The following is a 27,006-nucleotide window of genomic DNA, read 5'->3' as shown; positions in this document are numbered from 1 at the left end:
AGAAGTAACTCACTAGCAGTGAGCTCAATCATTTGGATCAGGTGACTACAACCAAGGATTTTGTCTAAAAAATGTTCACCCAGAATCGAAAACTGTTTTAAAGCAAAGCCTTGAAAACCAACGATGGTCTTGTCCTAACTTACTCAAAACTCCTCTGATTTTCTTTTACATTACAAACTGCAACAGCAGATCAAAAGCTCTGGGGAGCTTTGAGGAGTACTGCCTGAGCTAAGGTGTGCTCATAGGGGGTGTATTTAAATCAGTGCCTCTTGCCATTTCAACTCAGTGTCGCTTTCTAGTTTCATCAAAGGCCCTGTCTTAATCTATATCTGCCCCAAAATAAAAAGAGTATACAATTTTTTAAAATAGTTTAAAAATGGATTATGGAGAATCATAGAATCGTTTAGATTGAAAAAGACCTTTAAGATCATCGAGTCCAACCATTAACCTAGCACTGCCAAGTCCACCACTAAACCATGTCCCTAAACACCACATCTACACTTGTTTTAAATACCTCCAGCGATGGTAACTGAACCACTTCCTGGGCAGCCTGTTCCAATGCTTGACAATGCTTTTGGTGAAGAAATTTTTCCTAATATCCAATCTAAACCTCCCCTGGTGCAACTTGAGGCTATTTCCTCTTGTCCTATCGCTTGTTACTTGGGAGAAGAGACCAACACCCACCTTGCCACCAACCTCCTTTCAGGAAGTTGTAGAGAGTGATAAGGTCTCCCCTGAGCCCCCTTTTCTCCAGGCTAAACAACCCCAGTTTCCCTCAGCCACTCCTCATAAGACTTGTGCTCTTGACCCTTCACCAGTTTTGTTGCTCTTCTTTGGACACGCTCCAGCACCTCAATGTCTTTCTTGTAATGAGGAGCCCAAAACTAAACACAGTATTCGAGGTGCGGCCTCACCAGTGCTGAGTACAGGGGGACGGTCACTTCCCTAGTCCTGCTGGCCACACTATTTCTGATACAAGCCAGGATGCTATTGGCCTTCTTGGCCACCTGGGCCCACTGCTGGCTCATATTCAGCCAGCTGTCAACCAACACCCCCAGGTCCTTTTCCACCAGGCAGCTTTCCAGCCACTCTTCCCCAAGCCTGTAGTGTTGCATGGGGTTGTTGTGACCCAGAGAGACACAGAAAGATCTGCAGAATTCAAATGATAGTTTCTCTGTACCTGAAAGCTGATTCATGTGAAGACAGGATGCAGACTGAGAATGAAGTCAATATTTCCAAATAACTTTGGTATGCACTTATTCTGAAATATTGTTTTTCTTCTTAGCCTAATCAAGTTAATTTCAAACTATACCAAGCTAAGCAGAATAAAGACCTACTTAAAATATGGTACCATCATTCACAGGAGTCTTCTCGCAACGTAAGTACTGTAAATTAAATAAATTCTGTAGTATATCACACAGTAACTTTGTTCTGTAGACAAAACCTAAAAAGCTAAACAAATTGACTGAGTTTATATATTTAAAATAACTTCTGTGCCTTCTTGATTTTGAAGGCAGGGGCTCTAAGCAGAGTTCTAGCTTCCCTTCTCCCCTCCCCAAGTAATCAAAAAACCTGGAAGTTATCTTCCTCATGGTTTCAGTTTAATAATAAAAGAAAGCTGCTTCTACAGAAATAACATCAAGAAATTAGGATTTTTCTTTTCTATATCATCTCCTGGAGCCACATGACTCAATAAGAATCTCAGTTTTCTGGCTCTCATGGCTGCAGAGAATATCTTGAATGGAAGGCAAGTTCAGAAGAAGCAATTCTTGTCCCTGTTTTTTAATCAGAAAACTCAGAATACAGATATTTTAAATAGCTTTCCTTCAAAATGTGACCCTTGAATACACGCAGACAAAACCCCAAATAAATAGAACCTTGTAGTTTTTCAATTTTCTGATTTGTAAGTGAAGATATTTTGATTATTTGGATCATGATCTTTAAAAACTTGGAGCTGGAACCAGTGCTTAAAAGAAAAACTGGTTTCTCTTGTTCCTTGGTATCAAATCACAGTCACATATATTTCTTCAGCGTGTAGGTAATACAGTGTAATACTTAACCATAGCTTAAGGTGTACATCTAGGTTTGGCAGCATTTTATCCCTATTTTTTATCATATCCATACTATTGGAAAGGCAGTGGAGAATGAGGAGTAGAGTGCGTGCCTTGCTGTCAGGGTGGGGGGCTGTGCATCATTTATTTAAATGATTACAATGAATTGGCTACAGTTGGACATATATGCACTCCCAAAGGGATTTTTCCTAGCACATTTTGTCCAGCTCTTACCTGTTTCTTCTGGGCTTGATCCAAAACCAATAAAGTCCACTGGAGGTTTTTAATTCAATTCGAAAGGCTTTGAATCAGGCCATTTACTCTGTTTTCAACAAAAATTTGCAGAGCACAATAGAGACCACAGGAACCTGCGTGTAGGCCTGAATCAAGTCAATGCACTTTGCGACGGAAGAAAAGGGGTGGATTTGCTTTTTTTGTTTTTTTAAATCTACAGGACTCTTTGTCTGAGGTGGGGGCCCACTTTTCCTTTCCGACTCCTCCCTTTTTCTTGCTGTCGAAGTGTAAGTAAGTCCAACGTTTGGCTGCCTGTGCAGCAAAACACCAGCCAGGAGCCTGAGCCTGCAGTCGTCAAGCCCCTTGGAGGGCTTGATGACATATAATCCCAACCTACAGCCTAAGTGCCCCCATGTGCCTTCGCTCGCTCCCCTGCCGCCCTGCCACCAGTGCTCATCCCTGGCAGGCCTGGCCCGTCTCCATGGCGACTGGAATGCCCGGCCAGGGCTGCCTCTGGCCTTGCCACCTGTTATGGCTTCATCTCTCAAGTGTAAGGAATTGCAGTGCAGCCCCTTCATTTGCTGCTCAGAATGCATCGGTGTAGGATAGGCAGGCTCGTGCAAGAAATTACAACGTGATAATTAAATTTAAAAATTACTTTAAGGAGAAGGGAAGAGAAAAGCGGCACTTGGACTGTGGCTTTTCTTGAAGGAAGAGGAGGGAGATGCCTGGCTGGGCACGCACCCACTTCTGCCCTGGTCATTGCTGGGGTGTAATGAGCAATGGTGGGGGTCAAAGAGGTGGGTTGTGGAGGTGCTTCTGTGCTCAGGGCTAGACCCTGCCCTGGAAAGGAACAATAAAAGAAAAATGTATATATAACTCCTGGTGTGGTGAGGAACAGGCCAAGTACAGCTGAAATGCATTCAAGGCTCTTGCTCTCTCACATGTACGCATCCAGGCAGAGATGTGCAAAGTCATTTCTGCGACCTCCTCACCAATGCATTAAGTGCGGGGTTTTTTCATTGCAGTTTTCCAGGAAAAAAATGTAAATCAAACTGAATGAGAGGAAATGGCCAGTCTCTCTGGGCATGTTTACTCTGTCGCTAATGCCAGAGATAAGCATGTTGGCTAACCCCAAACTGGGAAGTGTTGGGGCACTTGATACAGAGACCCTTCCAGCAGGCTCTAAGTGCAGCTTAGGTTGGTAGCGACACATCTGTGTCGATGTGGCACAGTATTCAACCAAATAAGCTCTGAACTTGGGTGTAGCACTGGGAAACGGCTGCTGTTCTGTTCCCAGAGTCAAACTAATCAGCCTGCACAGACCGATGGGCCTCTGCTAGCTCAGGCTCCCCCACACAGCATGGGCATGCCCTTTGCTGGCAGCCAGAGAAGCAGGCTATGCTACTGAGAGAGGTGCTGCAAACCACCCACCCAAAGTATTGCCAGTTCTCCCCAGTAACTGGATTTTATCTCCTCTTTGAGTTAGTTGGTGCTGTGGGGATAGAAGCAGCTGTTGCCTTTGCACAGTTTTTAGCAACTCTGACAGGTTTGCCTTTCCTACAGGCTTGCCCCTGCTCACGGAGAGGCACGGCCAAGGAGCGCTACAAGCTACAAGAAGTGCTACGAGGAGGTACATCTGCAGGAGTCAGAGGAAGCCTCTGAATGTGGGGAAAGGAAGAGTATTTGATCATGTCTTTTACAGAAATCAATATAGCCCTTAAGTTGAACAGCTAATGAATGAGCTGGGAGGTGGGCAGTGGACGGTACAGCTAGGAAAATACAGCATCAACTGATCAGATCTCTAGATTTGGGGAGTCAGCGTTCCTGCACCATAAGGCAGCACTTCATAGAAATGTCTGTGCACTGATCTTATAGAGTCTTCTGCATGAACATCTAAAGCATGGGCCAAAATCCCACTGCTCACAGTAAATCATTGTAACTGTGTAGTGCCTCGTGACAATAAACAGTAGGAGATACAAAATAGGAAGGCAGATAAAAGAGTCTGACAGTTAACATACAGATTTCCTGATTTTGAGGGGTACCTCTCCCGAGACTTGGCCTCTGGCCACTGAAATGCATCATTCCCATCGGCTCAGGAAACTCAAGGAGCGATTATAGTGCCCAATATACAGCCCTGTCCAGCAGCATCCCTCAGTATTCAGGTAAGAATGGCCAGTGTCGTGAAATGGGTCCCTGCAACATGTTGTAGGCTTTGGATCTGGAAATTACTCACTGGAGGAGTGTGACAAGGCAGAGCACCTAAGTTCAAATTCAGTCAAAACTTTTGGGTTTTCCTTGGTTCAAATTCTACATGGAGGAGAAAAAAAGCAAAAAGATAGCGAGAAAGGAAAAAAAATTATAAATGCATAAATGATACCATTCTGTCTCAAAAGCTGACATGTTATGGAACCAACACATGGTTTTCAAAAACTAATTACTCAAATTGGAAATGTTTTCCCATAAACTACTGAGAAGCACTAGATGCTTCTCTTCAATGAGAGTTGCATATTGACAACAACATTTCAGGTCCTGGCCAGGCAGTATATCAAAAAAAACCCCAAACTACCAAAAAAACCCCCTACAACTCCGAACAAAACAACAAAAAGTCCCCTATGGGTCCCTCTACATAGGAGACACGTTTGGGATTTTCCACTATTCCAAAACTCTAAAAAACTGATCTATTTTTATCCTCAGCATCCCAAAACACAGGCACAAAAGTCTGAGAAATTTACAGCTGCAAACAGGGTTTGAGTGGAAATTGTTATGCAGTTCCAAACTCTGCAATCACTACTGTTTCTTTTAGTATTCTGACTCTTTTTCCTTATGAAAACAAGCTCTGGAAAAGAAAAAAACCAAACAGATTAAACTAATGAGAAGTCAACTCAAGGTAATGTACATATTTTCACTGAAAAGGCACCTGCTGCAGGGTATCTTGTCACAAGGTGGGCATTGATGCATCCTTGCATCTAGAAGTAGCTCCCATCATGGCCCCAGCGAGGATCAGCACTGAGGCAGGGAAAAAGTAGGCCTGATGTAGCTTTTCAAATTGATGCTGCTTGTGGAGAGGAACAAACAGCTCGTCTCCAACTGAGGGGCTGACTCTCGTCATTTATTCATGGCCAGCCCCCTGCCTGGATGGAAATAAAAATGTTTCAAAGATGACTGTGTGGGGGAGCTGGAGGACAGCTTGGAGGCACACTGAGGTTAGCACATTAATTTTTTATCTCTGGAGACTGGGTATCCAATTATGCTTAGAGTACACAAACAACTTTGGCTGGTCTCTCCAGTAGAGATTTATCCACATCATAAAATCTGCAATGGAACTGGGCACAACAGGCTGATGCCACGAAATAACATACACAGGTGGTTTTGCAGTTCAGATGCGCAAGCTAGCAGAGTGACAGGAGGGCACAGGACTGCATTCTCATTAACTACGTGTATTGTACGATGAACCAACCTGCACACAGCAACTAGGCCAGCAACAGCCCACACTGTGCTTTATTTAGGATTGTCATTGGTCAAAGTGCTTGTGGGCATAAGATCTGTTCAGTTGCTCTTTACTGCACAGCTGCCTGTAACCAACATTTCACACAGCAAAATGCCACTGAAAACTCTTCTCCTTTAGAGGAGAGGAAGTTTTTCTCCATGTAGACACACTATCCTATTCTCCCAGGAATTAAGGAAGAGCATTTATGCTAGTACACTCATTCACACACACATTTCAATAGATAGAAGTCTAATGTAATTCCTGTATCAGAAGTGTCTCAAAATTTGTGAGCACCAGCTGCCCCTAGAGCTGGCCTGTACCCATGGAGTGAGATGGAACAAAACAGCAGGTGTTTTGTGGCAGGCTTGGATGCACCCTGGGCTCACAAATCTCACGCTCTCGGTGCCAACATGTGGAGGAAAAGCCAGCAGGAAAAAAGGCTGAGAATCGTGTGGGATCATTTCTTTTTATCAGTGGAGCTGGGGAAGGGGGGAGTTGACTTTTTAAAGGGTTTTCTATAAATTCCTTTTCACAGTTCCATACTCAGGTAAAAAAATCAGAAAGTAGGTCAAAAATAAATGTGTGTGTAGGCAGAGGCAAGACTAGGCACTGAGGAATGGCTATTTATCTGTGTCAAAGGGCTAGATAAGCATACAAACAAAGCAACTAAAGCTCAAACAAAGCACAGGCTAAGATGTTTTAGGAAAGGCAAAAGCCAGAGAAGACTGTTGAACTATCTTCCATGTTGCAAAGGGTAATCTACAGGTGAGGAAGAAGGACAGAAGGAGAGATGTAAATAAACAAACCTTCTACAACAGCCAAGGACAGCGAGATGTGCCAAGGAAGTGAGACTTGGGGCTTGGGCCAGTCCCCGTTTCTTTGATACACATGTATTCAGTGGTTCTCATTTTCAGGTAGCTTCCTCTTATCTACATCTCTTCCAGTCCCTGGATAATTTCCTGAACTACCCAAATTGGTCTGTGCATGAGGAGAAGAGTAAAGATAAAGGGGACTGGGTGTGCAGAAAGACAAAAGGCCATCAGCTCTTGAGCTGGCACCAGCCAGGGCATCAATAGCTGAATCCTGCAGAAGCCCTGCTCCAGAAAGCTCCCTCATGCATCAGCACGGCTGCTGTTACCGCAGGTACTGCAAGGAGCGGAGGCTGCAGAGGAGACGCGGGTACAAAGGAAGGAAGTTCATACTGCAGCCGCCCGCCTGAACTTTGCTGACCCAGTGCTCACCTCCCACAGCACGGCAGATTCCAAATGGCTGGTTTGAATTTGCCTTGCCTTTTCTAAATCAGGCGGCTCATATCTCTCTGACACACTGCTAAGCAAATAACCAGACTCTGCTCTATACCATATCTCTGGTCCTCCTGTTCAGTAGGCTGCGGATTAGCTGTTTGGATTAACATCCCCCCCGCCTTCCCTCCCTCCCTCCCTTCCCCCCGCCCCCCAAGCCCATGCAGAGAGGATTCTTGAAGCCCGAGCCCTGCAACACTGCAGACCTGTCAAATCTAATTCATAACACATGCCTAGCAGTTCTTAGGGGAGAGGAAGGATCTGATGCCCTGGCTCCCCACCATCCTCCTGTATAAAGGGACCGTTTAATGACTGCACATTAGCAATGTGGACAATTAGCATTCACATGGAAGATAAATGGCAGCATAAATTAAATATCGCCAAGTGAAAGAGCAAAGATGCAAGATCTGAGCTCAAGGCTGTAAACAAACAAACAGGCAAAAAGGAACAAACAGCCACTGCGACAGCTAAGCCATTTGGGAGAGTTACCTTCCGGCATCTGGGACTTTCCCCAGGGGTCATCTTCACATTCGCATGGCTGTTGCCCGTACCTCACTGGCTCCTGCCTGGTTGTTAAGCAGCTTCTTTCTGCTCAGGAATCTGGACCTCAGAGTGATTTACCCCACTGGCTCTAAACTTCTGCCTGGTTGGGGATCTGCGCATCAGCAGCTTCCCTCTGCCACGTGCAACACACAGGAGCTCTGGGGGAACACAAGCCCGAGCAGCTCCCACTCTACCCTTTCCCATAGTGTAGAACACACCTTTCTTTCCATGGGCCAAGGCTGGCTGCTCCTAACCTTACCACAGCTTTTCTAGCTCCTCTTCTTGCTAACTTCTATCATTTCCTAAGCACCAGAAACATAAGGACTGAGACTGTCCTTGGCCTCTATGACAAGCTGAAGGGCAGGGGACACTACCCTTCTTTGGGCATCTGTGCAAGGCCATTATCAATATTAATACAATACAGATTTGCAATATGCCTCTCAGATATGTAACTATTACTGACTACTGCAGGCACAGGAAAAAAAAAACAACAGAGATGATGTAAATGCTAAGTAAACAAAAGCTACTGGCTGAACACTGACATTCTCCAGCCTGCCCAAGCAGTTGCTCTTAGCGCATTGACAGCTCAAGTTTATCAACAGCTGGAGGAGTCAAAATTACTTTTGCTGTGAACCTACAAAACATGTGAATAACTAAAAGGTAGAGCATAAAAGTGACAGAAACATAGGAACTGCCAAATGGGATCACACTAAACGGCCCTTCAAGCTCAGACAGTGGCTAGCAGCAGATGCTTTGGAGGAAGGAAACCCCCTCCCACACCTCCCTGGGGACATTTATCAATTATCCTGCTTAGAAAGAAAATGTTGTCCTGCTTCCATATTTCTTCCAGTTCTTCTTAATGTATTAGAAAGTGTTTGCCTGGATATTTTTCCCCCTAAGCATTTTATTGCTTTGTCCACATTGTTCATTACTTTGAACTAAAATGACACAGTTTACATGGTGATCTGAAAGGACTTTTTGAAAGTGAACAAAGCTATCTACACAAATCCCAAGGTGAAAGCAAACATCACATAGTATTGCACACTGGAAAACTGAGAAACAGGGGCTTAGACACTTGCAAAAATCAGTAATAAAACACAGTCTGTTGACTCCCAGTTCTGTGCCTAAGAAGCAGAGGAAGGACAGTCAAATAGGGCCATCCAGACCACTAAGATTTTTTTCAGCCCTGTACCACTGTGGGCAATCTAGGCACATAACTCTTCTCTCCTCTCACGTTCCAGCTCTCCTCCTTGCAGATCAGTACTGATGCTTTTTCATAGATTTCCCATACTGTAACTAAGAAGAGGCTTTTGGTAAAGTTGAGGATACGCTGTTTGGGGAGGAGATGCAGGGATAAGGGGGACAGGTGCTGTGAATTTCATACCTAAAAAACTGAGACATGGATAAATGTCTCTTATTCAAAGGCGAAACAAAGGCAGCCCCCTCAAACTACTGGCTGTGTATTTCCTTGACATCCCTGCTAACAGCCACTGGAAGGCTGCTTGATGATGGGCAGGTTGGGCATCTCTTCTTTTCCCCCCTCTCCTTGCCACCTCCTCCCCACAGGAGCAGTAATGGAAAAGTGACTTGCTGCAGAGATAATGCTGGGTTTGAAATGAATTTCTGACTAGCTGAGCCAGCACCCGTGTGAGCTGTGGCTGATTAGCTCCAAGCATCCAGGTCCCAATCACTCACAACGGAGCTAGGCAATCACGCCAGCCTCCGCAAGACAATGACAGGGTGGAGGCAACATCCCTGAAAAGGATCTCAAAGGCAAAGGGAAAATACTACTCACGTTTGTGGTTTTCATTTCTGTGGACAGGGGAAGAGCGGGTCTCCTGCTCACGGGCTTCATCACCCTCTTCGCTGGCGAGGTGGGTGTGAGCATAGTGGTAGCTCAGCCCAGGCCTGTTCTTGTAACGCTTGCCACAGACTGGGAGGAAAGGAGATATGAGGGAGGGGAAGAGAGAATGGAAACATCAGTGTGATCTGCAACAATGGCAGCATCCTCTCAAATAACGCTCCTTTCTCTCCCGAGAGCAGCACCACACACTCTGCATGCCTGCCCAAAGCTCTTCCAACCGACGTTGGTGAAAGGTGACAGAAGGGCAGCCCTGCAGCCGCAGGTCCTCAAACAAGCTTTCTTCCCACCGTGCTGCCAGCAGTCCTTCCTACAGGCCTAGGCAAATGCACATTCAGTCTCTGCAGCTCATACAGCCCTAATCCTCTCTGCTAAGATTACTAAGAAGATTGCACATAAAATTAAATGAAATGCCAGTTCCAATGTTGGTGCTGCACAATGCACAGCAATGGGAACTGGAATGAGAAGAAAGGACATTATTTTCTTCATTACTGATCTCTGAGAAAAGGAAACAGTTTGTGGTTTGTTTTTTTTTTAAAAAAGGCTTTCTGTAAAGGTTTATTCGCAGATTCCTAGTCAAGACAAGGAGGTGGAAATCATCCAGAGTTTCTTGCTAGAAGAACATGTAGTAGTGATACTTATTTATCCAGGTAAACTTCATATTCAGCATCCCAATAAATAATACAATTTGTGACAGAGAATCCTCATTCTGAACTTTTGTTTATTTTAGGACTAAGTCAACAGATATTAAGAACAGGATCAAACAATTCAGGGTGATGAAAGGTCTACATTTTTACAGGGAGCTCACCACAAGGGCAAGCTTCATCGTAAGAGTCATTACATACAAATTCAACTTTTATAAAGTTTTTAATTCATGTTATTGTCTCTAAAAGTTATCTCTTTTCATCTTCAAAGCGGTCTCTGAATGTCCATTTTCTCTTATACAGCTATTTCGTCTACCAAATACAATTATTGCCATTTTAAAAGATCAGGAAACAAAGGCAAAGAAGCTTAGTGCCCTTCCTGTAAATTTTACTCCCAGCCACATTTTCAGTCACTTTATTAGCTTCGTTAACCTCAAGGATTTCACACAGGAATAAATGACATGCCCAGTAGTCTGTCTTGCATAGCTTGCTTAGGAAGGCGAAGGAAGTGGTGTCAGAAGAGAGAACAGAACCCAGCAGTCTCTAGTTCTCTGTCTTGTTTTTAGACCCCTTGAAAAAATCTTCAAAGGGGAAGTCACCATCCACTCCTAAAAACTTCACTCAGCCCCAATACTGAAAATGCATCCTGCAATGTATATAGATACTTACTTCCCATTCCCCAGACACCTGAGTCTGGGAATGTCATAAGGCTCCATAAATTTAAAAAAAAAAAAAAAAAAAAAGACCCACCCCAATTATTCATTTACATACAAGTAAAACTTCCATTATTATACTTTTCTGCTGCTACTCACAAAAAGCCAATTGATGGTCCACATTCTGGAACAGATGATAGCAAAGTGAAAATCAAAGCCTAGCATGATAACAGTCTCCATCTCTTCTAGCTGATTTGCAAACTCCCTCAAGGAAAATACTTTGCCTTATTAGAGACGTGTAAAACAACCTCATGATATGAATGAGTGATCTGGAATATTAGATACTTTTATCGCAGTTTTCTCCATTCTGCAAGGTGATGATCACACAGTCATCATAACAGGACAAAAGCTTTTTCCAAATGTAATGTGTCCTTAGCCAGGATTTTTTTAAGTCTTTGAATGCCCTTGATTTAGAAATGAGAACTCCTGTAGGAAGGAGAGGGGAAAGTTGGGGAGAAATAAAATGCCCAGATACATATGCACATCCATTCTTTGAAGCATCTGCCCTCATTTCATATGTAAACCTAACTCCATTGCCAGACATTTTGAACAACTAGACTGCTGTTAGATGCATGCTGTCCACAACAAGTCAGTTCAGTCTCCCTCTTCTAGTACCAGCCATGTATTCTTCTAATGCATTCTGGAGAGGGAAACTACTCCTCCTCCTCGTCTGCTGTCCTACAGAGCAAAGGACAAGCAGTGGAACAGATGTTAACAGAGAGTCAAACAACAAGATATCCACAGTTTTGCATGACTTTGTCTCCACTTTTTGAATAGCAGAAAAAGTGTAACACAAACGTAATCATCAAGCCGGAGAGAGCTACAAAATGCTCACTGTTTAAATTATTTCAGAAAGATAACCCCCTCTAATTACACAAATGTTACAGCATTTCTTAGAATGGAGAGAGATTTACATTTCTAGCAGATTATTTGAGTATCATACTAAGTATCCTACTCTATCCCCCTTACTTGTGTGTGTTTGAAGATGAAAGTTAAAAAATAATTCTTCTGCTATGAATTACTGATACTGCTCAAAAACTTCTGTCTACTTACATCATTTTCAGAGCACTATCAGGTGATCAGTGCTGTACTGACAAAGGAGGAGGCACTGGGAGTTAATAGCTGCATGATACATACTATCCAACTCTATCTTGCTCTTAGGTAGCTTGATCCTGCGTTAATGCTAACCCAGCTGCAAAATCAGTTAAGCTCTAAAACCCAGTCCCATTTACCTATTAGAGGGAGTTTTAAATTTCAAAACAAAAATATTTCTAGAAATTCTACCAGACTTATTTCATTCAGCTCTACCTGAAAACATACCCACAATTCTAGCATCTACTGTTGTTACCTTACAAAAGCACCATGTCCTTGAATATAAGTCTCATGCATCTTTCTCCCTCAATGCACAAAAGGAAACTTGCATTCCCTGCAGGAAGTCCCAAGGCTGTGGCCTTGCCTCCATTCCTTACAGGATCCAGTAGGGATTTTAGCTGCAGAGTTCAGGATGGCATAGGAAATCAGATGGGTCTGCAGACTTGCCCTTCTCCAGCAAAAAAGTATCAGCTCACCAGGAAGAAATAGCAAGTATCGATATAAGCTGAGGCAGTAGTAATTCTGCAGCTGAGCCCTTCCCACTGCCAAAACTCTTTCAGATGGCCTTCAAGGGTGGCAGCAAGCTGAGACATGCCTAGCTAAAAAGGAATTGGGAGGACTTTATAACCAGAGCTGAGGCAAAGGAGTTCTGTTTACACAGTCCCAGCAGATCCTTTCTAGGACCAAAGATTTGCAGCTTCCAGCAGCTTTTTTTCTTGGTGTCTAGACTTTTCTGCCTTTCAAATTCATGTTCTGTCACAGAAAAAGTCCAAAGCGATGCCATGAGTTGAAACTGCAGAGATTTTCTATTCCCCAAGCAAATTAGACTTTTGCAGGGGAAAAAGGGTATCATGATAGTAGTCAGGCAAAAGAATCATTGGCTTCAGTGAGACTTTGCCAGAATAAAAGCTAAGTCAGAACTTCATGGTTTCTCTAACAGATTGAATCTTCCTAAATTCACCCTAATCTCTTATTTTCCAGGTAGAGCACATTTTATTAATCTACCATATCACTGTGCTAAGAAGTAGTTTCTATAAAAGGGTGATCATTAATAAACACCTATCTCTTATATAACTCTTCCCACTGCAAGACTGGCTTTTCAAATATTAATTAATCTTCCTCCACATTCCTGAGTGGGAAATACTATTCTCATTTCAATTCTGAAAAAAGAGAACCACAGAGGGGTTAAGTGACTTGCCCACACAGTGATCTTTTGTTATTACTAGGACTGGAATTCATAAGTTCCAGTGTCCAGACCAGTGCTCACACCACATCTTTCTCATTCTCTGAGCTGACAAAAGCATAATGAGAACTGGTTCTCCCAGTCTGAAATGTATGCTGGTGACTAGTTCTTAACGCTATGCAGCTCACACATAGCAAGCAAGAGTGTGCCTTTCATAAACTTTGCCGGGTGGCCTTGCCTTTCTTTCAGCAGCTTTGACTTTTTTTATCTTTAATTTTCCTTGCTGGATAGGCTCATCATCCTTGCATGTGGTAGATTTCATCGTGAATCTCAACACTGGGAAGTTGACTTGATCTTTAATTAGGTAGCCAAGCCCAATGAAAACAGCAGGAGTTTGTAGAATGTAACCCCTCCAATTCCTCCTGCATTCAAAGGATATATTTTTGCGATAATCTGATGTGAATGTCGTCTTAGGAACAAGCTGGGTAAGTAAGTAGTAATGCAGAAGTGCAGATCAAACGCCACAAATGGGGAAGAGGGAGAGATTTTATTAGGCCACCAGACACTCTCCTGTGATGAACCTTACTTTCCTTCCAATTTGAAGACTGAAACGAAGACATTACACAACTGCGTTATGGGGGAAAAACATAATTTGCAGACAGTTTAATCACAAGCATTGAGTGTTTCATAAAAGAGAGCTCTGTTCTAAGTTCTGGCCTGTAACAGCCTGCAACTCTTCGGATAAGCAAATTCTCACTCTGTTTACGTTTCTCAATGAGTAAAATTAATATAAAATATTTCCTCTGCTTTAAAAGGGGATTTGAAATCTATGACTTAAAAGACTTCCTCATCAAATATTTAATGGCTGTGTTGCTGTCATTTTGAAATTGTTACACATTTGGTCCTTGGCAGGCTGTGAGCTATGTTCCAGCCAGCTCTCCACATACATTTTGCACAATCTGTCACCAGTATAAGACAGAAGGAAACAATCCATGGTTTTAGTGGAAACAGGAAATTGGGGGAGTACGTGGGGGTTTTTTTTGGTCACTGAATCTTGCCCCCCTCATTGTCTTTCTTTGCTTTTCTCCTTTGCTTCCTGTTCTTTCTTCTCAGCTGGGCTGTGTCAAACACTAAATCTTAAGTTAACTGCTGGCAGGCAGTCATTCCTCAAAGTTATATTCCTGTCCCACCATTCGCTCCACCCCAAAAAAACCATTCCTTGTTTTGCACTGGTTTGGTAATATAATCTCCCCTGTTACAGTTATGTCCACACTCTGGCACATCTTGAGATCTCAAATGCTAGCAGTGTATTTTGACCTCCACTGATAGAAAGGTATTACATTTGTCCCTCTTTGATCAGTACTGTCATGCTATACACCTCTAGTATTAGAGCAGCTATTTAGTAACCCATTTCATAGGGAATTTTCTGTAGGTAGTAAATAGTCCTTGTTTCGGTGCCCCCAGAGGACAAGTCCCAGATCTACCAGCTGTATTAAGATCACAGCAATGTTGAACTCCAGCACAAAACATGCACAGGTCAACAATATATATGTCCACATTTCAATAAATGAATTGCTAGCAGGAGCAAAGGAGAAAACAGGTAGCCTATATGAGTAGAAAATGTTCAACTACCAGAGTCAACTTTGTTCCCCTCTTACCACGTGCTCTACTCCAGATCTGTGTTATTCAATATTTAAAAAAACAAAAAGTGTCCTTGCCTCTCTAATCTTGGCTTTTCTACCAATAATGTAGTCAATGAATGCCAAGTATAGCAGCTATGGTGGGAGAGTTGTTTGTTGGGTTCATCTGAACAATCATCTTATTGTAGATCTTATTGCTTATTAACTACTCAGGGATTCACTAGAAAGGATAATACCAGGAGATGATTTAGGGCTTAAACTGCTAATAGTTTAAAGGGAAGCTGAAGTCATGATGGAGATTTATGAGAAGCATGTAAAAACATAATGCCATAATCAACGCATTTTCAAATCAGCTTGTCATTGTGATATTTAACCAAAGGTCTGTCCTAAGAAGCAGCAGTTAGGAGTGTTTGATTCATTCATAGTATCTGTAAGAATTAAGACAACAGATTAAGTCTCAGAGAACTGGTAAAAATCAAGCTAAATCATGATTTATCTTTTAGACCTTTTGTATTCCAGCAAACTTTCCAGAGAATCAATGAGATGTTTGTTAAAATGAGTATGACAGGATCAGGTCCATTTCAAGGAGATGAGAAAGAAGGCAGGTGAAGTTAGCAAGGTAATTACTAGAGCCATAACTTTGTGAACAGATACAATAAAATAGTTCCTAAAGAATAGGCCTCAAGGAATTGCATTTGGTAAGTCATGCTAGAACAATATAACATGTAACTGGGATTTTCTAAGGAAACTAAAAGAGGGAGATCCTCAGTACCCATTGAAACTCTGTGGAATCTGTTCATCTTAAATCACTTAAACTACCTGAAGACTCCAGCCTTTTGTTGGCAGAACCTACAATACTGTCCTGGTTTCAGCTGGGACAGAGTTAGCTCTCTTCTTAGTAGCTGGTACAGTGCTGTATTTTGGATTTAGTGTGAGAATACTGTTGATAACACGCTGATGTTTTAGTTGTTGCTAAGTAGCGCTTATCTTAAGCCAAGGACTTTTCAGTCTCCCATGCTCTGCCAGCAAGCAGGTGTGCAAGGAGCTGGGAGGGAGCAGAGGCCGGGGCAGCTGACCCAAACTAGCCAAAGGGGTATTCCATACCATGGAACGTCATGCCCAGTATATAAATAGGGGGAGTTGGCCGGGAGGCGCGGATCGCGGCTCGGGAACTAACTGGGCATCGGTCAGCGGGTGGTGAGCAATTGCATTGTGCATCACTGGTTTTTTTCTTCCCCCCCCTTCCTTTTTTTGTTATATTCCTTTTCATTACTATTATTATTATATTTCATTATTACCATTGTTAGTATTATACTTTAGTTATTAAGCTGTTCTTATCTCAACCCACGAGTTTTACTTTTTTTTTTCCTTTCCTCCTCCTCACCCCACTGGGAGGGGAGGGGGAAGCGGCTGCGTGGTGCTTAGTTGCTGACTGGGGTTAAACCACGACAAATACCTTTCATGGAGAAATGGAACAGTGAAGAAAAAAATTAACATCAAAACAATGAAATTTCAATGCCCTGCTGGATGATGAACTTACAGAAAAAGCAGGAGGATGTTTCAAGCTATAGTGATTTGGATGTTGGGTCAAGCATTTTTAAAAACAAAACCATGTTCTGAATAACTATTAGTAGTTCAAAGTCAAGTTCAAAGTGTCCACTTAGGGACCAAGCCTTATATGACCTGTAGGCACAATACAAGCAGATAGGCACTTAGTGGGATATTCAGGGAAAACAGTTTAGGAGCCTATCTCCAGTTGAAATCAGTGAGAATTAGGAGCCTAATTTTTTTGAAAACTTCAAAAGGCACCTTTCTGCATCTTCAAGCACCTGAAAGAGTCCATTTTGGGCCCAATGCTTGCCTCTGTTTTTATCATTACTTTGGAGGGTGGAATAGAGAGTGAAAGAATCAAACATGCAGAGAACCGATTGTTGGTGAAAATATTGGAATAATAATAAAAATATATCATATGAGCTTCATTAATCGAAGAATTCTTTCAAGCAGTAACATAATTAGTAAACATTAATATGACATCCAGTATAAATAAATAAAACACAGTATAAACAGGACAAAGCAGTATAATGAGGAAACTAAAGATGATAGATAATCTGCCTGAGTAGAAACAGGTTGAACAGGGAAGGAACAAGAAGCTATAGCAAATGGTATATTAAATATGAACTCATATGGTGGACAAGGATGAAAACTCCTTTGCCACTGAAACATGACACAGCATTGGAGAGGAGCATCTTGCACTGAAAAAGGGTTTACTAAACAACCTATTAGGTCAGCCATCTCTGTACCTCTCACAGATACATAACAGAGCAAGTTGCATAAATCCAAGTTCTATAAGTAAATGTAAGTTACATGTGAATGTATCAACCATTCGTCTTCCGAACTGCTTCTGTCCTCAGAACAGCACCTTCAACTTAGTTCTGGCCACTGCTACTTAAATAAGACCCTTTGGAGATTTTTCAGAGAAAAGAAACAAGCTTAGTAAAAGAGCTGAAGAAAACACAGCTGAAAGAAGCCCCAGTAACTATTTACAGACATAGAAAGAAGAAACTGTTATCTACTAAGAACAGAGCACGAACCGCTGGTCTTAGACTGCAGCAGAGAAAATTCAGGTTAAATAACTAGAGAAACCTGAAAATGAAGTTTTTGACAAAAGAATCAGCTTCTACAAAACACTATAGGACCAGTGTCTCTGGGTACATGCAAGGTTGCATTAGTCACTGATCCAGCAGAGATCATAGGAAGGTTTCAGTCAGTTCTCATTTTGCACAAGGAATGGATCTGAATGCATATCTCAGCCACAGAGGGACTATGAATAAAGGATACGATACAAACATAAGTTGTTATGCTAAAATAGCAGTTTATACAGGCATAAAACTAAAAGTAGACAACGACATATTGGTAAAAGGAAAAGAAAGAAACAACTCCTTTTAGAGATGGGCAAGGGAAATCTTCTATGGAAGATTTGGAATTCTATGGATAGAGGGACAGAAAACGAAGGTGGAAGTATGTACGTAGGTAAGTATCTGTGGGAACATGAGAAGAACGAAAGCAGACAAATGAGGATGGACAGCAGGAAAGTTAGTAACTGGTAGAGATTCAACACAAACTAACCGCTCTGGCTAAAGGAAGTAGACATCTGGAGTCATGTAGCTCAGGTGCTACAACTGATTGCAACTTTTAAGCCAGAATACAACTTTCTAGATAAAACTTCAGAGAAGCTTTTTTTCCTTAAAATAGTAAATAATATATAATAAACAATATGAAAATAGTAGAAAGATTTTTAAGAAGACTGCTGTGGTAGAACTGACAGTTGCCCAGCTGATCATTTGACAGTGACATGACATCAATTCTTATTACATACGTAGGTATTCATACATTTGTTCACTCTGTCCCTCCTTTAAAAATCACATGCCCAGTTTATCATGAACAGCTGTGGTGGTATATCTTCCACTTCTCTTGCTTGACATCAGAGGCTTTGCTTTGCTCCTCAAGCCCTACTTTTCATTATCCTTTAAGGCACCTGCTCTATCTCCTAGCCAGGTATTCAAGCTATGTTTGGGTCCGGTCACATACAGCAGCTGACCCATTCGGCTACATTACCATTTCCAGCCTATACCCATCTCACAGCAGGCTGCCCTGCCACTTTTGTTATCCAAGTGTTTATCCCAAGGGAGCTCAAGGCACAACACTATCCAATGCAACTGTTGAAAATCTGACCAACTAGTTTTCCACTTGCTGATTTGACGAAACAAGGCATTTCATGATTATGTTACCAATTTTATCGATGCTTTGAATGGTCAAACATTTTATTCTGAACTACTGATGCAGTATATGCTCAATAAAATCAACGGAAGTATTTCAGAATATTTCATTCCACAAAATAAACAACCAATCACCTTTTCTTAAAAACACAGGATGACAAAACACTTTGAGCTTTGAAAACCTTCCACCATATAGAAATTCGGTATTTCCAGTCAGTTTTAATATTGGTATCAGGTTTAACACCGGTGTATTGCTGAATGTCTTTTCCAAAAAAGGCAGGCCTTTCAGTGTCAGCTGGGTATCGCTCTTGCATCATCTTACTGACACACAAACTAGTTTTTTCCCAATAACTATTTTATTACTGATGAAACCTGGTGATATATTCTTGTTTTCCATAAATATGAATGAGTAACTACAAAAAAAGAGCAGAGTAGTTCTTCACCACAGATCATTTTTTTGTGCCCATGCAGTTAAATAAGAAAATTAATTTGGTTTAGATAAGCTTATGCTTTCTTCTTTGTGGTCACTTTCCAAACTCAAATATCAGAACACTTGCACAAAAAGCAACCTGGAGATAAATTAAATAATATACAGAAAAAGTAAAGTGTCAACCCATTAAGGTAATTATTTATACCAATAAAGTGATTGTAGGAATCATGTTTTCCCAAACAGGAAACAGATTCACTATTTTTGACCTGCATGTTTCCATGTAAAACAAAACTATCTGCCCAAAACATCTGCACATGGAGTACTGCAAACCAATTTCTAACCTACCACGCTTAGATTGAGATTTATCTATAAAAATATCTAGCAAATAATTTCAAAGAAAAAATTGATTCAAGAAATCCACCCAAGCAGGAAAGAGGCCTCAACTTAAGCCAATTATTCACAATGAATTGTACGTAATATTTCTACAGAAAGTTAACAAGGGCAGGGTATTACTTCAGGATGATGGCATTACAATTGGGACAGTTCTTTCCTTCTGTTCCACAGCCAGGTAAAAGAGTTCTGCTACCACATAACCCTTTTCTCAGCTATCTACAATAGAAAAGGAGGAGTCACTGTATAAAGTCTGGATTCCAAAACTCCTTATGACTCACCCTCTAACTAAGTTTTTTAAAAATGAAAGGTATCAGCCAAATGAAATAGGAAAGTTTATATTTCCAAAACCAAAGAGGAAATTTATGCTCCAAAACGTAAGCCAAGGCAAAATTCCATCAGTACAACAATGTACCAGAGCCTTGACTTCAGCCCAGATTTCTGCTGCCTGCTTTGATTTCTTAGATGTTTTATCTACTCTGTGCAAATCACTACTATGCATATTGTGAGTTCTCTGTAAGATCCAAAAGCAAAGCAAGATCAGACAATAAAGAGTCATTATGTTCAAAATGACTACCACCGACAAGTGTCCTTGGATTTAGAAGGATGTTCCAGAAAAGAGATAAAGACAGTTATGCATATATCAGCAGAGGAAAGCTGTGGATTTCAGCAAGATACATACTGGGCTCCCAGAGAAGTCTTAGAAGACATATTTGAGTTCTTCCAACACACAAGGACAGCTACTTAACCACAGTAGAAATCTCCTGATTCTTCATATCCTAAAGAGCTCTTCTTCCTTGATCATGTGTTCAGACACTCCCATTCATGTGCAAGTCTTTCCACTTCTACTCATTGCCCTTAAAATAATCACCTTGCTGAAGCAAAATACCCAACATGTCCATCACTGTCCTGTGCAAAGTCGCTTTGTCTCACCATAAAAGAATATGATTTGATCACACGGAATATAGTTCTTATTTACTGTGCATGTTCCTTATTTCTTCATGGTTTTGAAAATAAGCAGGAAATACCCTCATAGATTGACATAGTAATGGTTGGTCTTTTAAGGTCAGTAATGTTGCAAGATAAGTAAATAGTGGAGAAAGGGGGATTCTAATTGTCCTCGAAACCACCAAACATTTTTGGATCACAGAAATGAAGACCTCCTGCTATTCTCCTACTTCTATTAACTTCTGTTAGGTTATTGTCTTATAGGATAGAAGGCACTCAGTAGCACAAATTATTATTGCATGTACACTCTATGGTAAGCCTTAAGATGGGAGACCTCAAAAGCACGTTGGTAAGATAAGTGCCCTTCACAGAAATGACATAGTGAAGCAAAAAAGAATATCAAAAGAAGAAGGAAAGCACCAAGGACTAGACCGTAAAAAAAATGCATTGTGTATCAAATACTGGACTCATTCCTCATACTAGGACTCTGGTATAATTTTTCAGTTGGGGCAATGCCTTACTTCACCTGCAGTCCCACTGCAAAATGTCAAACAGCATGGCCATATTCAAAGGGAATAAGTATCAAAACAAAGCATTCCAGTTGTGTTTGTTTCTTAGAAGGGCTCAGCTCCTGATGAGGCCACAAGAGTACTTTCTGAGTGAGGGATGAGAATAAGACCTTCAAAATTTAGCCCAGTGAGATTTTAAAAGGACTGAAGGAAAGAGAATCACCAAATATATTTAGAGACACAACAAGGGTGAAGTACCTTTGTCGGAGATTTTTGAGTTATGCTTTTGTTTGTAACTATCTGAAACAGAGAAAGAAATAGAGGGTGAATCTTACATGGGGGAAAGGAAGACAAAAGGCAGAGAAGCCAGAAAAAGAGAAGGAGAAAGAGAAAGAAAATATAAGAGATGATTTATTATAGGGCAAAGGGAAGTGGAGTCTTGCCGAGGACTTAATTTTATTTCCTTCATGCAAAAACACCAAGAGCAGCAGCAGCAGCAGGTGGCAAACATGCAAGTCAGAGCAGCAGAATATTTTGCTGGAAGGGAAAAGATGAAGCCCTGAGTGCACCAAGCTGGTAGGACCAGGCTGGAAGCAGAATCAGCTGTCTGGGTGCTACTTACTGTCACAAACATAGGGTTTGTCATGATCATCCTGGGAGGCAGCATCATTCCGTCTCCTGCCACCTCCAGATCCCCGAGCCTGCAAGGACAAGAGGAATGTTAACATTATTCCATCGCCCCTCAGGTCTCCTTGTGCCCCTCACCCTCCTATGAAAAATGTGCAATATAAACTAAACAAATCCTCAGCTTCCATACAGGTTTGTCAAGGGTGGGCTTGATCCTTCATCTCCTAAGATATGCACTATGTTAATGGACCTTGTAATGCAGTGGAGATCCCCTCCACAGATAACCCAAACTGTTCATCCATAGCAGTAGGTCACTGCCAGCGCATATTCAGTCGAGTATCATCACACATTCATTTCTGAAGATGTTCAAATACCTTGCTTAACTGAATATGAATGAATGAATAGATGAACAGGTGTTAGAGGATAAATATAACCATTAAATCAGCCAGAAAACAGGCCCCAGATAAAAGAGAGGTAGAATTATTTCCTTTAATATTTTCAAAGGGGGGTTGTTTGTTTGTTTTGTTTTGTTTTCTAGCTGAAAAGCAATGTTTTGAAATGGCCTTCTGGGACAAAGATACCATGGCTAATTATAAAATGGAGCTTTGGTCAGTTAGTGGAAAAGATTAGGTAACATGGCTACCTGCAATAACAGAGAATGGGAATTAGCCATAAAGGTGTCTCTGCAGTTCCGTGTTCCTACAACATACCAAATTGGCAGCCTTGGAAACTGAAAAGCTCTGTTTCTCCACAGCACAGACTGCTCTGTCCTGAGCTCCAGGGGTAAGAGTGGAATTCAGCATCAAAGCTACTTGGTCCTGACCCTTCTCAGCTGAGATGCCAACAAGGGGACAGCTCATATCTGTCCAATGGTGGAGGCTGTGATGTGGAACTGAGAATTGAAGGCCTTGGCTCAGTTCCTTCATGTTCACTAATGTACAGTGTATAGATGACAATAATTTTAGACTTGATCTTCATTTGAGGAAGTGATCTGCAGGTGGATGGCTAGATAGCCCTTTATTAATTCTGCCAGCTACTCTGTTCCTGGGTAAAAGCAACAAAATTGTTTCTGCTGCTCCTCTTATTAAACTGTTGATGTTTCTCACCCTAGACAAGGCTGCCTGACTCAAATCCTTCGAGCTTTTGCATGTGAAAATAAGAAAGGGACAGAGCTTCGTCAAGTAAAGCTGGAGAAGATGTAGAAATTCTGAGAATATTAGTACCCCAGACATAAAGGAGACATAGGGGCTCTATCCCTCTTCTATGGGTTTGGGACTGAACTAGCACTATTCGAGCTGCATTCCATTGGACATCTAAAGGAACAAGGAACAGTTTTACACTGGCCTGCGAAAGTCTGTCAAAACAGGGATTTATAAAAAATTCACACATTATTTCCCTGGGATTGCTCAGGTCTAACTCTTAACACAGTCCTGAAGGAAAGATCTGGATTTGCAGCTGTGTGGATGGGGTAAATACTATTAGGTATGACAAGTATAGCTCTGCCTTCTGCAAAGACCTCAGTGCAGATCAGCACGTACGTGCAGAGTGAGATTTGTAAGGGTGAACTGAAAAGCAGTTTCACCCTCGAAAAGGCCCCAGCAACAACTGTTTGGTGGAAGCTACTTTACTGACCATATCACATAAAATCATCTTACTAGTCTGCAATATTTTTCTCTCTGACTGCCAGCTCTGTAAACCCCCTCTGGGCTATGAAATCAATCCCAGGCTAGTTCCTTTCTTCCCTCACTACTGCAAAATGTGCTGCAAGCTGAATTTCAGTCCATGGCAGCTCCTATACAACCCTCAGCTCATCAGAGAGTCTTCACAAAGACAAGTGATTGGCCCTTAATAAGTATTTCTGCTGGTACCTGGATTAGGATCTAATTTCCCTATCCTACCAGCTGCATTGGCTTTTCAGGGCTGTGAAAAAGCTGTAAAGTCTTATTTTTGTCACAGGTCAGTAGGTCTGACTCTGTTTACACACTGAGAACGGATCTGTTGAGTAAGAAGGTACTATTTTTACATAGGCACCTTTCAGAATAGGATGGTAATTTAAGGTCTGTTGCTCGGAGTTTCACTAGTCTTACAGCCAGCTGTTTCCCTTCAAACCGTTCTCTACAGAAACGCAAGGGTACAGCATTCGTGTCATGACCACATGTCAGATATACTTTTTCATGCACTGAACACACAGGGGGAGATTTTTCAAGTCAATGACTTTTAATGCGACTTGGGTTCCTAAATGTCTTTAGTGCCTTTCAAATTGTCCCATGGGATATCCAGCTGATGAGCAGACAATCTGTACAGGTGCAGCTGCATTCCTCTCGTATCTCCTAGCAAACTGTCCTTCCCAGCTTCTACCACATTCTCCCTGTCCAGCAAAGATACTAAAAAGCTCCTTCTGTAAATCCATCTCTTCGGCCTTCAGTGTCCTTCCTAATGCTCCCACGATTTCAGGGCTAGCCTTGAGGGGATAGTAAACCAAGCAGCTGCTCCAGAGGCACTAAATTGAGTGCCCCGTGCTTGCTGTCGGCACTCCAGTCTGTTGAATTCAGTCATCCACAACTGCCTTCATACTCCTGATGGGATGCAGCAAAGACTACGAGACTTGACGTGTGAGACCTGGAAGCCATGGCACAGCAGCCTTGAAGCAGCCCTGAAGCAAGCAGAGAGAGTAGCCAGAGGGACAGATGGAGAGTCCAGGATTAAAAATAAAATCATGCTGTAGGGAAAAGAAGGGGCATGTGCAATTTGGAAAGTCCAGAGCAGTAATTCTGTCGCATTAATCCTGCATCGATGCTGTCAGCCCTTCTCACTCCTTCTCTGAATCCCCAAAGGCCACACTCTGCAGGATCTAGTTTCCTATGCATGTCCTTCTCCTCTTCTGCCCTCTAAAAATACCCTAACCAACTCCTTCCCAGAAACAAAGTGCTGCCCAGGTTTCATGGCCCTTAATTTCAAATCCTTAGCCTCAATTCCTTACACTCGGTCAGGCTCACATTAGAAGAGGGCTGCTTGAAGAGTGGCAAAACACTCATGACCAGACACAATTCAGGCTTACCAGTTTTCAACAGCTAGAGAATCTGGCCCTAATTTTGAAATCCTAATTTATACCACATTTTGCTTTGGTTATTGATGCCATCAAATGAAAACGAAAATTGCTCAAAGTATTTGGCACTCTTCAGACTTCTCTTTTTTTGCACTGAATGAAGCCAGGGCACTAGCAGAGCAGGAGTTAGTTGCAAGAAAAAGGCAAGAGATCCTGCTGCTCCTGTACTTAATAGGGGGCCGGTTCTAGGGCAGAAAATAAGACATAAATGTATATTTCAAAATGAGTGGGACATCTAGTACCCTCCAACTCCTTTCCCTACAGTAGCAGAGAAAAAGTAAATTCTGAAACAGTTTCCTGAACAGGGGAGTAAAACTTTGCACATAACAGTAACTTCAAGACTTTGTTTGTGTAGACCTGGGATATACGAATACAGCAAACTCCCTTCTCCTGAGCAGTATATCTCTTTTAGCTATTCACTCCCTTTCATGCACCCTAACCAGCATGTAAAATTTATGTGAAAGCAACTTATTAGAAAAGAGTTGTTAGCCTGGAATATTAGTTGATCGCTACAGTCAAGCCTGTGTGCATGTATCAATTCTAACTCCTGGTTTTGGTTACTGGTTCATACAAATTTTCTGAAACTTACATTTTTCTGGAAAATTTTTTTCCAGGTGGGGGTCTTTGGCTAAGAAAGAAAGAAAGAAAGAAACTGGTTCAGGTGATTTTGAGAATAAGGAAGGTGAAATATATACTTATCCAATTATTAAAGTGCTTTGATCTTATATTAAAGGACTTAAGCTCCAAAATAAAGAGGAGCAGAAAACTGAAACAACACAACAACAGAAGAAACCAAAAGAGAGGGTCTGATGCATAAGTACATTGCAAGTATTCAGTGTGGTTTCATGTCTCTCTCTTATTCAAAGGCTATTATATCCTGCTCATTTGGCCTAAAATGTGGCCCTTCTTGCTTGACTCCTACAAACACATCAAAAGGTACTTCTAGAGTTCCTGTGCCCCTGCAGTATCCGCTGGAGCCAAAGAGAGATGAAAATGCTCGAAACTTCCAAGAATTGTGTTCACATTTATTTAGATGCCTAGCTTACGGGGCCACAATTGAAAATGTTGATTCGAAGTTTTAAAATGTTGGCCTCGTTACTTAACTGGTGCCCTGCTGAAATTGTGAAAAGACATCTTAGGTAAGAGAAGGGACACAGACTCCCCTAAGGATAAAATATTGCCCATTTCAAGCAAATGGAAGATTTGCCATGGGCTCAAGAGGGCCAGTGTCAGCCACAAAGTGCTACCTTGGAGAAAGCTGCAAAACGTATTAACACGGTTCAAGTTACTTTTATTAATTTTTTTTTTGGCTGTCATGACTGAATTTGTTGCTTTTCTGTAATTAGTAAATGTTGTTTTAAAGTAAGAGCATTGTAATAGCAGGATGTCATCATAGTTATTACAGTTTAGATTACAATTGTAAATACAACACTATAATAAATTTACCCCAACTTTTTACTCTCAAAATAGTTTTTTTTCTTGGTATTTCACAAAAATAAACTGAAAAAATATTAAAAATCTTTGACCATATGACTGGAAATTACCTATAGTGTTATCACTGTCATATATCCATGGATACACTTTGCATATACAATACACGTGACAAATATACACTAGAAAGCAGAGGTTTGCTTCCTTCCTTTCCATTCCAGTAAACTCTCCACCTACCCGTCCTCTAGGCCTGTTCTTTCGTTTTGGAATATCTTCTTCCAAATCCTCTTCCTCATTCACTTCATCTGCATTTTCATCATTTTCTAAAACCCTCTGTGGTTGAACAATAAACAGGAATGGTTAGAAGAAAAGAAGATGACACATACAACCAACTGCTGCTCTTTACCACAGAGACTGCAGGTTATTAAATGACGGTTGATTAATGATATAATGCCAAATCAGATGCCAGAACCCCTACTTCTTTCCACTAAAGCAAAATTTGCTTTCCCTTCCACCCTCAGTTCTCCAGGGAGTTCTTATTAAAAAATTCGACTGATATCAGTCACCTAAGAAATAATAGTGGCATCAGTGAGCACTGATATCCCAAGACAACACAAGTATTAGTATGCATAACTGCAGGCCCTATCTGGGAAATTGTTTGCATGATTTTTTGATTTTGGTTTCTTGCACCTTAAATTGTTTTGTTTTCCTCTAATGTTGAGAATGCACTTTAAGACGACAGAAATCAGTGTTTTTCTCCTTGGCAGCTCACAATTTTCTTTGTTCAGCAAAAATAGAGAAAATTCCTCCATATATTCCAGCATGTTTAGTGGATCTAGAAAGTAACATCTTTCAGGGCTTATACCACTGGTACAACTCTGTAATCTGGAAGCAAGGGTCTTGCTGCATGAGAATGCTGAGGAAGTACAGGTCTCATTGAAGTTAATAGGAACAATAGCAACAGTTCCTTCAATTAATTATTTAATAGGAACAATAATTCATCATCTCACATAACTGTGAGAATGGTATTTCACTCC

General features: G+C 41.5%; 1 protein-coding gene across 3 annotated transcripts in view; it reads right to left on the bottom strand.

The window, feature by feature from the left end:
• The window catches only part of DPF3 (double PHD fingers 3), a 93,244-nt gene that overhangs the window by 33,576 nt on the left and 32,662 nt on the right, over positions 1–27,006 (bottom strand). For 2 of the 3 annotated variants that reach the window (XM_050897197.1, XM_050897200.1), the window contains exons 4-6: positions 26,207–26,302; positions 21,428–21,506; positions 9,415–9,552 (exon numbers count right to left, since the gene is read on the bottom strand). In XM_050897197.1, coding sequence (XP_050753154.1) covers positions 9,415–9,552; positions 21,428–21,506; positions 26,207–26,302 — 313 coding nt within the window. Of the gene's footprint in view, positions 1–9,414; positions 9,553–21,427; positions 21,507–25,127; positions 25,167–26,206; positions 26,303–27,006 lie in introns of all 3 variants that reach the window. The other variant, XM_050897199.1, reaches the window with a different exon arrangement.

This window comes from Gymnogyps californianus, chromosome 5, assembly GCF_018139145.2.
Source record: "Gymnogyps californianus isolate 813 chromosome 5, ASM1813914v2, whole genome shotgun sequence".
NCBI lineage: Eukaryota > Metazoa > Chordata > Aves > Accipitriformes > Cathartidae > Gymnogyps > Gymnogyps californianus.
Note: the sequence above shows the minus strand (reverse complement) of the source record. Positions and strands in the feature narration are given on the sequence as shown.